This window comes from Dendropsophus ebraccatus, chromosome 5, assembly GCF_027789765.1.
Source record: "Dendropsophus ebraccatus isolate aDenEbr1 chromosome 5, aDenEbr1.pat, whole genome shotgun sequence".
Classification (NCBI taxonomy): domain Eukaryota; kingdom Metazoa; phylum Chordata; class Amphibia; order Anura; family Hylidae; genus Dendropsophus; species Dendropsophus ebraccatus.
In genome coordinates, this window is record NC_091458.1 from 61,473,932 (window position 1) to 61,488,015 (window position 14,084).

The 14,084-nt window shown below is 40.0% G+C and overlaps 1 protein-coding gene across 4 annotated transcripts in view; it reads left to right on the forward strand.

Moving 5' to 3' along the window:
- Window positions 1–14,084, forward strand: part of AGAP2 (ArfGAP with GTPase domain, ankyrin repeat and PH domain 2) — a 228,318-nt gene that overhangs the window by 206,918 nt on the left and 7,316 nt on the right. For 3 of the 4 annotated variants that reach the window (XM_069970330.1, XM_069970332.1, XM_069970333.1), the window contains 6 exons: window positions 1,228–1,411; window positions 6,112–6,255; window positions 7,645–7,704; window positions 8,823–8,971; window positions 10,313–10,403; window positions 12,655–12,877. In XM_069970330.1, coding sequence (XP_069826431.1) covers window positions 1,228–1,411; window positions 6,112–6,255; window positions 7,645–7,704; window positions 8,823–8,971; window positions 10,313–10,403; window positions 12,655–12,877 — 851 coding nt within the window. The remainder of the gene's footprint in view (window positions 1–1,227; window positions 1,412–6,111; window positions 6,256–7,644; window positions 7,705–8,822; window positions 8,972–10,312; window positions 10,404–12,654; window positions 12,878–14,084) is intronic. The other variant, XM_069970331.1, reaches the window with a different exon arrangement.

A 14,084-nucleotide genomic window follows, 5' to 3' on the forward strand; every position in this document is an offset into this window, starting at 1 on the left:
AGTGCAACACCATTGGCTAACATTAGTGTGTGGGTACAACATCACATGACTTATGTCACACGAGCAAAGTCACCATATCGCCACAGGGCTGCCATAAGACACAGGGTTGCATTGCATATAATTCTGCAGAAATGTTTCTAAATATCTCTGCAGAGTTTGCAGATTTGCAGAAATGGCTTTCCTAAATGACAGACAATTTTATTGTTACCTTGGATTTGGATCATAGCCAAAATTAAAACAATACAGTAGTTGCGCTACCAGTATACATTTATTACAGTTTTTTTTTTATATACAGTACTCTTTATTTCTGTTATTTTTGTTATTCATTTTGCACATTAAAAGATGTTGGAAGATGGATCAAAAATAGAGATAAAGATTTTCTATGGGAATTTGGACAGTTCCTGTCATAGACAGAGATGTCAGCAGAGAGCACTGTGTCAGACTGGATAGAATACACCAATAATGACCAATAATAAACCAATAATTTAAAACAAATCAAGCCAAATTCACTGAGGAAATGTGATAATTTAAAGTATAACTTTTAATGATCGTTATTAAAATCGTCTCCTGATAGCCTAATCCAAACAAAACGAAAAACCCACAAACATGAACCATATCAATAGATTTATGTATAAAAAACAGCAGTCTTATCAAAATAACCAAAGACAGCTGACAGGGGAGGTTGTGTTTCTTTGGCTCGACTTGTAGTTATCATTTTCTTTGAGCCTTGGGGTACTATTGAGATAGATAATGGACATGATTTTTTTTATTTATTTAATGATTTTATGGGTATTAGAATTAAGATTAAAATAAATCATAGGAGATGCAACTTCTCCAACCTTTGACTTGACTGGAAACACTGTGGATCACAGGACTTGACTGAAGACTTTAGAGAATGACCTCCTAAGTGTGGACAGGCTTGATCCCTCTGGCAGTAGTCGCACTTCTGGTGACCTAGCAATCAATGCTAAGCAGACTCAGGAGCTTAGGAACTGGAACAGTCAGTAGCATACACTCCTCCGCTACACTCTGACTAAAAAGACAAAGAACCAAACACATGGCCCTCTCCACCCTTATTTATAGACTCCAAGGCTTGCTCTCTATTGGCTAGGCCCTGATTAGCTAGTTTTTTCTTTAATACTTTACAATGTCTGTTTTTGTCTTTTTAAGATGTTTTTGTTAACTAAAAATTACAATTCTTATTTTTTTCCTTATCTGTATTTAAAGGACTATTTGCACAGCACACATGGAAAAGAGATGGACCTGCTAAGAACAACAGTAAAGGTGCCAGGCAAGCGACCACCAAGAGCTATCTCTGCGTGTGGCCCATCAGCCAGCATCAATGGCTTATTAAAAGACGTGAGCAGTCCATCCGTGATAGATGCCCCCAGTACTAAGCCTCCGACAACAAGTGAGTGCGGTAGATGGCCTCATTACTGTACATTGTATTATGTAGGGTTCACTAAAATGATCCGCCTAAAGAGATCATCCTAGTGACTCTGCCTGCTAGGAGCTGGGAGATTTTGTATGTAGCAATTTTGTGTAATTTTTCATCCAGTAACCGTCACTATTATGTTACTCTATCAATTTCTGAACCTATTTTTTAAAGTTTTTATACGTTGTATTCCATTTTACTACTTAAAGTGTCACTGTCATTATAACTTTCAAAATTTACATCAACAGTAGATGTGATAAAAAGCAAGTTTGTAATTTACATTCATTATTTTTTTGCTGTTGTTATCATGCTATGAAACAAAGCTGAAAGCAGAAATCCAGGTTCAGTTTCCTGAAGGCAGATTTTCTGACTTGTGCTGGTTAAAAAAAAACAGACTAAATACAGAAATTCTGGCCAGTACAGAGAGTCACAGCTCAATGTGTCCATCAATCACATGACTGCCTGCTCTGTTAGTGCTCAAATGGCCTGGGATACAAAGGACTTCCTGTTTTAAGGAAGTGCCGTGTTTTCCATGATAACTAAAAAAAAATATTGGATGTATATTGCAAATTTGCCTTATAACACATCTACTGTGGATTTAGATCTTGAAAGTTATAATGACAGTGACAGTTTAAGTAAATTGAAAGGTTTTGTTGTGTGTCACTATATTCTGACACCTGTAACTTTTTCTTACTACTTTGGGGTACATTTTTCCCTAGAGTTACTTGAGCATACAATTGCTTATACAATACCCTGCAATATTTCTGTAATGCAGTGTATTCTGCTGTGTTTGCTACCCTATATGTACTAGAGGAACCACCAAGGCAGTCCTGAAGGCCCCCCGCCCCCATGTCAACCTTTCAGCAAATTTTAAATTGCATTGATGGAAATGGCTTAGATTCCACAGTCACTACCAACTATGGCATCTATGTGGTTAAATGGCTAGGTTGAAAGTTAACAATTCATTGTCAGGGGGATACTTAGTTTTCTGTACATAAAGTTTAATCACTGTATAAATAAATAAAAAATCTACAACTTTACATAGTTCATGGGACTTCTGAAGATAGTCCCTTTGTACTTTGCATGGCTATCTTTGGAAGTCCCATGGTGAGTTAAAGTAACAGCACACAGGCGTACATGCTTCCACTTCATTCAGCCAAGAGACAAGGGAGCCCTCTCATGATGGGTGGGGTGCCAGCCCTTAGACTCCTATATTCAGTTATTGACCACCTATCCTGTGGGTAGGGGATAACTTTTAATTTTAGCATAACCCTATTAAAGATTAGCACACAGTGTTCTTTCATCTGACTTCACTGTATATGTATACTATAACATAAGTACACACTGCCACCTAGCGCCCAAAGCTGTTCACCCTAGTGGCTTCAACAGTTGTTGGGAATCTATTACACATTAGATTGAACTTTCAAGAGAATACAACAGGCAGCTGCCATCTGAAGATCAAATTGAAGCGTGTCTTAAAGTATGTTAATGCTTGACTGCAACTTAACGTCCCCAATAATTTATGAGTGAATAGCTTCTAAAATGACTACTTTATCTTGCATAGCCTTTTTAGCAGGGCTGCCCCATCTGGATTAGCAGCGTATGAAAGGTTATCATCTCTGCTGGAATGCATGTTTTAATTATCTCTTTTCACAACAGTCACCGTAATTGCGTCTTATAGCGGAGTTTAATTGTTATGTTCGGTCTCAGCTGAGTAATTTCTTTGTACTCTCTTGTTCCAACTATAATCTTATCGTTCTTTTTTGTTTGTTGGGCTTGTCTAAAATCTTTAATAAAAAAAGAACAGATAAACAGGTGGGAAATTAACTGTTGCTTTAAGCTTAAGGTGACACTGTCACCTCCTTTGTGCATTCTGACATCTCTACACAGATGTAAAGGGTAAATTTAGCGGTTTTCATACCTTATTTTATATCATATGTCATGGTGCTTGTTCAAGTAAAAAGTGATCTTTTATGAACTGCAGATTGTGTTAAGTGGGTGGGGCCTTGTGTCATTAGCGCCACTTAGCCCCGCCAATAATGCCATCACCTTGGCGGCCATTGGTGGGCCGACCAAGAGGGGGTGGGACCTAGACCTTTAGGCCAGCCAGTTCCAATGGCTGCTGAGGGGGCGTGGCTAAGTGGCACTGATGCAGTGAGGCCCCGCCTACTTAACATAATCTGCAGTTGATAAAAGATGACTTTTTACTTGAACAAACACCATGACGTATGATATAAAATAAGGTAGTAAAACTGCTAAATTTACCCTTTACACCTGTGTAGAGATGTCAGAATGCACAAAGGGGGTGACAGTGTCACTTTAAGAGCTCGTGCACACTGGTAGAGAGCCTGTAGTGCACCGTATGGTCCTTCTATGGAATCTTTAGTCTGGAGCTGTACTGCTTCCATACTGTATGAGCTTCATTGGTAATATTCTCTCGCAGGAGCAATGCTCCCATAAAAGAAACCCTACTTATATATAAAGTCTGGAAGGTCATGCTCAATTATATATATATATATATATATATATATATATATATACTCCAAGAACTCTGCAGCACAACCGTATAGTGAAAAATTGAAAATGTGATTTTATTCCATATCAGTGAAAAATTCCATGCAACGTTTCTGTCTCTTCCCGAGACCTTTCTCAAGCACCCTCTTCACCTTTCTGACCAGATTGCACTCCATACTGGACGTTTATATATATATATATATATATATATATATATATATATATATTTTTTTTTTTTTTTGCAATAGTTTGCAATGAATGCAGCGCTTAGTGTGCCGCCACAGTCACAACAGCCATCACTCTGTTTATTCTCTATAGGTGCGCCAAATGCTTCCAAGTTCAGTATTTGTAATCGTTAACCCCCATAAGAAAAAAAAATGGACAGCTCACCATAGTTGGCCACGCAGGCATACCGAGCACTCAATTCATTGCAGGGTGATTGGGTCCCTATTCCCGGGAATACCCAAACTGCCAATAAGTGTGCCCCATTTCAGTCCCGATAACAGTGCAGTTATAAGAATGCTATTCATATTGCCGTCCCTTTGTAAATACCCATGGAACTAATATATCAGCTTTAGCTATTGTGTAGTTTACCACATAAGGGTATGCTCACACTGAGTAAAACAGGTGGAATTCTACGGCAGAACTTTCCACCGCAAAATCCCGCCTGTCTCAGTGTCCCATAGCCCGTCTCTGGAGAGCGCATGTCACTTCTTTGAGTGGAGAGCAGCGGCAATGGGGGAGCGCGCTCTTTCTTATAGAAGGGACACACTGAGACAGGCGGGATTCAATACCGTCTGTTTTACTCAGTGTGAACATACTCTAACACAATGTTACGCTGTTTGTCTATTAAAGATTGTGAGAAATTTGTTAAAAAATGAAACACACAGAGAAATAACACTACATAATGAGTTTACAAACATTTTTGCTTACCTGGTGTTTGATGCACCCGAAAGAGGAATACACCAGTGTCAGTGTCTAGTTGCCTTGAAGTATAATCAGTATAGCTAGTAGGTTATCGTAGATTTCAAAATGGTGTCATTCTTGATGGGCCTGCAATGCATTTTTACTAGGTATCCTATCTTTCTTTGTCTTTGAGACAGCTGGGACACTCAAGCAGGCAGGCACTATGACAGGCAGGACTGCCCACAGGGGACAGAGTTCTCTGTGTAATGTACAGTGGAAGTCACGTATGGAACCCTGCAAGGTTCTGATGCCACCACCACACTCAAGTTAGGGTTTATAAAAAACAACTTTTCACAGCTGCTTTCAGGTACCTTGAAGATATTTTCTCAAGCTGTCTGAAGCAAAGGCCAAAGCTGGTGTCTTCGTCGGACCACACATCAAGAAGAACATGGAGTGCAGCAAATTTCCCAAGAAGCTAATTAGGAAGCAGAAGGTGGCTTGCAACAGTTTTGTTGCAGTGGTTCATTGCGTCCTAGGAAATCATAGGCTGAAAATTGCACACTGTAATAAAGAACTATGCTGCAATGGGCTGCAGGATGTCACTCAAAGTCTATATCCTTGATGCCCATCTTATTAAATTCAAAGAAAACATGGGATCTTATTCAGAGGAGCAAGGCGAGCACTTTCACCAGGATATAATAAACTTTCAACACCATTACCAAGGACAATATAATGAGAACATAATGGGAGACTATATTTGGGGGCTGATTCGTGACAATGATTTTCACTACAATCATAAATCCAGGAAATATACTCATTTTTGAGCTGTTATTCACAACATTTATTGAATTTCATAACAGTTGCATGTTTGTAGTAAAATTGATCGTATCTATGATAAAACACAGACACAAGCCAAGATTAAATGTTACATCTTAATAAATACAAAACTAACCTAGGCCATTGTCACAAACTCAAAGTTCTATTAGAAATATTGGTGTTTTTATCACTTTTATACATAAGCAGTTGAAATATAAGTTAGAACCCGAGAACAAAAATTGTGTTACATAGTGTAATAGATGCTGGTTCTAATGTTCATTTATCTATACACTTGATTTGTTTGCTATTACTATATGAACATATTATAAATGCTTTGAGCACTTTTAGTTTCTAGTGAATTGATTTTAGCTCTGATGAACTGACCTCTGACTGAACTGGCCTATATGCATTAATGGAATATCCTATTTCTCTTAAAACAGAGAGCAGTTCTACAGGAGATGTGATTTCTAGCCCATCCAGCAACAAGGAGCCCCCACCCTCTCCAATGAGTGATAAGAAGAAGAATAGGAAGAAGAAGAATATAACCCCATCAAAAACAGAGGGATCAGCAGGCCAGGCAGATGGTGAGTTCTCTACAGTCTTAGGGTATATTCACACGAACGGGCTCGCAGCAAGATTCTCGCTGCGAGCCCGGCAGGTCCTGGCAGTTCCCATACACTACATACTTGCTGCAGTCTAAACGACCGCAGCGAGTATGTAATTCTGCCGCCCTTAACCCCTTCTGCTCCCGGCCGGCTCCCCCGCTGTAAGCATACTTTACCTGTCCTTGCAGCACGGGTCCGGCGTCCTGCTCTCCCGTCCAGCCAATCAGTGGCTGCAGCTGGGCAACACACTGATTGGCCGGATGGGAGAGCAGGACGCCGGACCCGTGCAGCAAGGACAGGTAAAGTATGCTTACAGCGGGGGAGCCGGCCGGGAGCAGAAGGGGTTAAGGGCGGCAGAATTACATACTCGCTGCGGTCGTTTAGACCGCAGCAAGTATGTAGTGTATGGGAACTGCCAGGACCTGCCGGGCTCGCAGCGAGAATCTCGCTGCGAGCCCGTTCGTGTGAATATACCCTTATAAGTGCTTATATCATGAAGGCAGTTTACAGAAACACTTTTTACATTGTTTATTGGTAATAAAAAGAATAGATCCTAAGTTCTTCCTTTACCTCAAATAATCTTACCTCCCATACCTCAATACTTAGCTTTTTTAGTTTTTAAATCATATTATTATTATTATTATTATTATTATTATTGTTATTATTATTATCATCATCATCCTGTTGAAGATTCCTGGCCAATATTCATAGAATAGAATAGAATACTAACATCCTTGAAAAATAATAATAAATAAAAAAACCTTCATAAAAACTGTATAAAACGCACTACAGCTGCCAAAGAACCTACATGTATTTATAACCTTTTGTGTTTATTATAAGTCATTGATATTTGATTACCTTTGTGTATCATGTGTTTACTTAAGATTTATTACTGACAATGTATATGTTTATTGTGACCTGTATCACATTGAGCTACGTTCTCACTGCAGGATTTTAGCTTGAAAAGACGGCTGCAAAAAAGTGTTCATGATCATTATTTGCGGCCATCATTATCAATAGAAATCCATCTTTTCCCACTAAATGACTACCCGTTCCCGTAGTAGTACAGTAGCCTTACTATACTTTTACCCTGAGATGTCATTTTCCCTTTATTTTTGTCTGTGTATGTGTGTCGCTGTCCAGTGCTGAAATGCTTAGCCTTTAAAACTCCTTTATTGTCCATCCAGTAGTGCCATCATAGTCCTTGCTTTCTCCTGTACTCACAGTAGTTTGTATCAGCTCCTCTTTATAAGAACATGCATCTAGTGTGTGACCTCTTGCCTTCCTGTATGCTTTAATTCTGTCATTTTCTTCTCTTTTCTTCTGCTCTTTGTCCTTCCCGCTTCGCTCTCTGGAACCACCCGCCAGCCAAGCGCAAAATGTGGAAATTAAAAACATTTGGTAGTTTAAGAAATATTTATAAAACAGGTAAAAAAACATATAATAGCTACTTCTATGTTTAATCCTGGGCTAAGTGGTGTGTAGAGAAGATAGTTCTGGTGTCTGGATTATTTAAAAGGAATATCCAATCTAATATGTCATAGGTACATGTGAGAAGATCAGATTGGTGAAGGGTGAGTGTTCTGATCATCACTGATTTCCAGAATAAAAGGGTTATATACAAAGTATACTTCTGGTGAAAACTAAGAACTAAGAGGTGTTAGATCAAGCTTTCTTTTTTAAGCTTAGATTGTACTGTACATCTTTTATGAAAGTGTTGTTGTGCCTTTAAATGGATATTCCGAAGGAAAGAAAATGTTTATAAAACAACTGGTGTCAGAAAGTTAAACAGATTTGTAAATTACTTCTATTAAAAAAACAAACAAAGTATTCCATTACTTTTCAGCTGATGTATGCCCTGCAGAAAGTGGTGTATTCTTTCCAGTCTGACATGGTGCTCTCTGCTGCCATCTCTGTCTGTGTCAGGAACTGACCAGAACAAAAGCAAATCCTCATAGAAACCCTCTCCTGCTTTGGACAGTTCCTGTCACTGACAGAGGTGGCAGCAGAGAACACCATGTCAGACTTGAAAGAAAATACAATTTCCTGAAGGACATACTGCAGCTGATAAGTATTGGAAGGCTTACTTTTTTGTAATAGAAGTAATTTACAAATCTGTATAACTTTCTGAAACCAATTGATTTTATTAAATTTTTCCTCTGGAGGACCGCTTTAATCATGATACTGTTGAATGTATGATCCTGTATTGCAATGTTTATGCATTTGTAGTCACATTTTCTGGAAAAATGCCAATGGCGGTTTTATGTGCAGCTTTTTTAGCCAAATGCAGATGTGGGGTCAAAATACTGTAAATGGGGAAATATAAAGGAAGGATTTAAACTTTCCCTTTTGCTGGATCTACTACTGGCTTTGGCCCAAAAACTGCACCAAAAACCACAGTGGGATTTTAAAAAACAAAACATAAAAGGGTGTGCAAAACCACCCGGAAATTACTATGAAGAAAAAGTGACATGAAGGAAAAGTTTAAATGTTAATATGTACAGTCCTAGTGGATAGTGCGTAATCATTTCCATTTCATTCCAAAGAGGAAAACTTTGAATTCATCATTGTATCCAGCACCGGTCAAACATGGCATTTTGAGACCAGCAGTTTTGAGGAAAGGGATTCTTGGGTTCAAGCTATAGAAAGCCAGATTCTTGCAAGTCTTCAGTGCTGTGAAAGCAGCAAGAATAAGGTAAGCCTTCAAGAGTGTGACATGTAGCAATTTTAAAGGGCCTATATCAGCAACTTTGTCCCCACTAACCCTAATGGTGTCCTCTGATAGCCCAAGTGGCACTTGGTCAGCTGCACAATGTATAGTAATATGTTATTTAGTCTGTTTGGTGCACTGAGGGTGTTCCCATGCCCCTTGTGTATGTCATGTATGGGAGCCATCATACAGGCTACTGTATCCACTTTGCAGGTTAACTCTTAAGCTGGCACAGATTTGGAGAAGGCGTAACGGAGGGAAAATGCTATATTGTATAATAAAGAAGAGTTGTGGCTGGGGCTGTATTGCCTCTTCCTGTTCCCTTGGACCTCCCTCTTCGATTCCTCCATCTATAATGGTTTGGCAAGTCCTGCTGAAATCCTGTGAAAGCGCTGTTTATCGGGATTGAAATGGGTTGAGTCAGTGAAGCTGTGCTGCAGTAATGATCTGCTCAAGATTTCAGCAGGTTTAGAGAGCTCTGCCTGTCAATCATAAATGGAGGAGGCTGAAAAGGCGATACAAGTAAATGGGGAGAGGTGATGCAGCTGGGGCTCTTCAGTGCCGTGGCGCTCCTCTTTGACTCTTCAAACGCCTGGATTTTTAAAAAGTTTTAGAGATACAGACCTACAAAGTAAAGGAAGCATTACTCTTTTTGGCTATGTTCACACTATGTTATGCAACAAACGCTGTTAAACTTCCGGCTGCTGGGCTGCATTCAGGACATTCCTCTGTATCGGCTTCAAGAACTTTATTTTTTTAACATTGACTTGCGGACACCGTTAGGTGTGCCCGCAGATAAATTAGCCATTGACTTCAATGTAATGAGCGGCCGCTGCCACACTTTACATTGTGTGAACAGCTATTATTTAATAATAGGCAGGTACATTATTTTAATGCCCGTTCTAAAGAATGGACGTTAACATAACGCTGTGTGAGCACAACGGGTGGTATTGCATTGACTGCAATGCTTTCCCGCCCCTGCAGTAAAGAACGGAAGCTGATTCCATTGCAATCAGCGTCCGTTCTTTACCTAAAAAGAATGATGTGTGAAAATAGCCTTTATCAGCAGTTTCATAGCAATGTCCCAGGTTATAAGATTCCGCATGTCACAATGTATTCTGCACACACTGTATAATAACAAAGGTTCTAATAAACAAATGCAATTTTCTTCTTTTACGATTGAGTATATATAAATAGTATTAATTAGATAAAAGGTATTATAATCGTTGCCCCTTCTGGAGTGGGGAGCATTGCACAGGGAAAAGGAGAAAAATATTGCAACTTCCAACTGAAAAATTCTAACGTGTTACTTGTTTGTGATTTCAGGCTCGCATGGACAGCCAAAGTGAAGCGGTAGCTATTCAAGCTATCCGGAATGCGAAAGGAAATAACCAATGTGTAGACTGTAATGCTCCAAGTATGTTGCTTTTTTATTTGTTTAAAAGATTAACAACTTCTGTACAACCCTTTTTCTGAATGCAAAGCTTACAAAAAGGTGCTAGACTAAGTATGCAAACTCATTGTAGTGGGTTACTATTACAGAGGGAGTCACTGTGTAATTGACATCTAGGGCATCATGTAGGGAAATGCAACTAACATGAAAGGGAATCTGTCAGCACCCAGAACCTACCTGAGGTGCTGACAGTGTACTGTAGCTGGCAGTCCCCTAGTGACCATGTTACCTTTTGGTAATTTATCTGTGGAGTGGATTATGCACAATCTCAGGTCTCCTACTATAATGACGAGTCATAGAGGAGGTGTGCCTCAACGTTTGTGCTGCACTCCATCACTCTTCACCACCCCTTCCTCCTCTCCCTTCTACATGAATAATCCTGGTCTGTGTTGGAGCTGTGGTCTAGGGGTAAATCACTTGTCTAGAGACCAGTAAAAGTTTGTTTTCTTTGGTTCAATTCCCCTGATGGAAATTAAATTAAGTTATTTATTTATTTTTTCTCATTATTGCATAATTTTTAAAATTTACCCCTAGACCACAGCGTCAAAGGAGGAGGTTAGGAGATTCAACTATATCTGATTGCAGATCAGTCCTCTGTTGGCAGATATTGACTGACAGCTACAGCTGAGGTAACATGCTCACAAGGGGACTGCCAGCTACAGCACACTGTCAGCTCCTCAGGTAGAGCCCGGGTGCTGACAGATTCCCTTTATGGGGCATGTATCATCTGTGCTATTTTTTTGGACCTTCTGCAAAATTTTTCATTCCATGCACAGGTCTTGATGAATCTTATGAAATTTCTGTTCTAATGTTTGGCTAAAACAGAATGGCTAGGGTGGGAATGGAGTGCTGCTGCACAATTTTTTGTGCAAAAAACTGAAAGACCGCACATGATCCGACTATAAAAGTAACTAATATAAAACCGCACCCCTTCCAAGCAAAAAAAAAAAAAAAAGAGAATTATAGATGGTGCCGCTATGTGATGCATCACATAGCGGTGCCATCTATGATTCTCTCCTGCTGTTATGGTCCCGGAGAGTCTCTTTATCTTCTGGTGACCTGTGGAATGGGATGTATGTATTTTTTCCCCTTAGATTATTCCAAATCCGGATGCCATGATTAAGAGCCAGGTAGGCTCGAAACGTGTCGGCTATTGTTTTAAAGATTTGCTACAATAAAATTGGAACTTTTAATGTGAGCTGAAAGAATCCAGTTTCTTTCTTTGTTATGAACACCCCGGTATCCAGGGGCCCTACCTTCATGCTCAAAAGCCATATATGATGCAAGGAAGCATAACTCTTTATACTGGGTGCTGACCACCCTTGTCGTCTTTGTCTTTCCCAAAATAAATAATTAACCTTCATATAATTTTGAATTGCAATGTTATTAAAGTAACAAATGTAAAATTATGAAAATGTAAAAAAAAGTTTATATATATTTTTTCTACATTGACTGGGAACTGCAGCCTGCAAAAGCCCTAGACCTGACACAGACATGTATCGCTAGCATTATCGCTAGCATTATCGAGCCTCCCCTATTGTCCATTCTATAGAATAGATAATGTCTTTTCTATAGACAGATACTCTGTAGCTATAAGTATACGGGCCAGAAATACCCCTTTTACTTCTGTACACGTAACTTACATGCCCTGTGAGTAATGTTTAGGGGCTGCCTAGAGAATTATTTTTATTTTTGCCCAGGATAAAAATTAAATAGTTTATAAAATGTACTCAACTGCTGCTGATCCCCTCTGGTGTTATTCTCTGCTGCCCTCCTCTGAACACATGGAAAAATGCCCACTCGGCCAATCTCTTGCCGAAACTGTAACCAGCTTCAGCCATAATCATCTACCATAATCACCAACCATAATCAGAGTGAAGCAGTGGGGATTGGTGTCAGTTGAATACAGTTTAAAAAAAAAATAAATTCCACCCCTAACATGATTAAAAATAAAACAGTTTTTCTGGACAATCACTTTAAATGCAAAAAGGGTTTGCTCACACGTACAGGATCTGCTGCAGATCCCATACGTGTAAATGTACCCTCAAAATGTTGTTAAAGACACCACTTTCCCTCCTTCTTGTCTACTTGTCTTCTCTCCTGTGTCACAATCCTTAATATGATAACTAGTAGACGTGAATGAACTATGACAGCATTATACAACTACTGTACATGTAATGACACATCTTATATTGTGAATGTTTTTATCTACTAGATCCCACCTGGGCTAGCTTAAATCTTGGAGCTCTGATCTGCATTGAATGTTCAGGAATCCATCGGAACCTTGGTACACACCTGTCTCGTGTGCGCTCTCTGGACCTGGATGATTGGCCTCTTGAGTTGACGCTTGTTCTGAACTCCATTGGCAATGAGATGGCCAACAGCATCTGGGAGACGACAACTCAAGGTCGAACCAAGCCAAACCCAGACTCCCCAAGGTAGGTAGAGTTTTTGTGATAGGTACAATATTATATGTGTAATGTATGCAGGTCAACCCAAATTTAGAATTTGTTTGGGAGGAGTCTATTATTTAATAATCACAACTCAAAATTGAGAAAAAAAACTGTATTTATATTTGTAATGAGCAGGGAGAGGGGCTTACTATTTACTAGAGAACAAAATATTCTTAAGAAGGCAATATTTTATGACCTGACATTGAGCTAAGGTTGAGGCAGAAATCTAATTAAAATTGATTCAAATTTGATTCCAATTTGATTAACCCTCTCCTGCCACTGCACAGTAAATTAACGTCGCTGCAGCCTATGCCTGGTGCTGCAGTGACGTTAATTTACTGCAGAGGATGACACAGGCATAGGAGCTACGCCTGTGTCACCCGTGGCGGGTCCCGGCTATCAGTGATAGCCAGGGACCTGCCGGAACTCTCAGCACCGGAGCCGCGCTCCGGTGCTGAGAGTTAACCCTATGGATACTGCGGTCAGCAAGACCGCAGTATCTATAGGGCTCTGGAGAGACATTTCCCCCTCTACAGAGGGAGAATTGTCTCTCCGGTGTCCATCGGGGCTCTGCGATCTGATTACAGAGCTCCGATGGTAGCCATAGAAACCAGAAGCCTCAGGCTTCCGATTTCTAGCTACGGAGGCCGGCAAGAGACAGAAGGGAAGGCAGGACACGCGCCGTGCATGCGGCTGTGCACTCTGCCCCCTCCCCTCTGTCCTCTGCCACTGTCAAAAGATTATGAAAGCGACAGGGGCCAGCGGAGAGGGGGCAGACATAGGGGACATAAGCTATGGGATCATTATGATCCCATAAGCTGATGTCAAATCACGACCTGGGCATTGAGGAATCAATGATCCCAGGTCGTGAAAGGGTTAAAGGATAAAGTCATAAAGCTTGAGTGGAGTCCTGGACTGACAACCTCTTTAAAAGGGTGCTTCAGGGATTTTTTTTTCTTTCAAATCAACTAGTTTTAGAAAATTATACAGATTTGTGATTTACTTCTATTTAAAAATTACAAGCCTTCCACTACTTAGCAAAAAAGGTTTTCTATGGGGATTTGCTAATGCTCGGAACAGTTCCTGTCACGGACAGAGGTGGCAGCAGAGAGCACTGTGTCAGACTAGAAAGAAAACACCACTTCCTGCAGGGTATATGTAGTATATCAGAGGGCAATTCCTTAATCTGGAC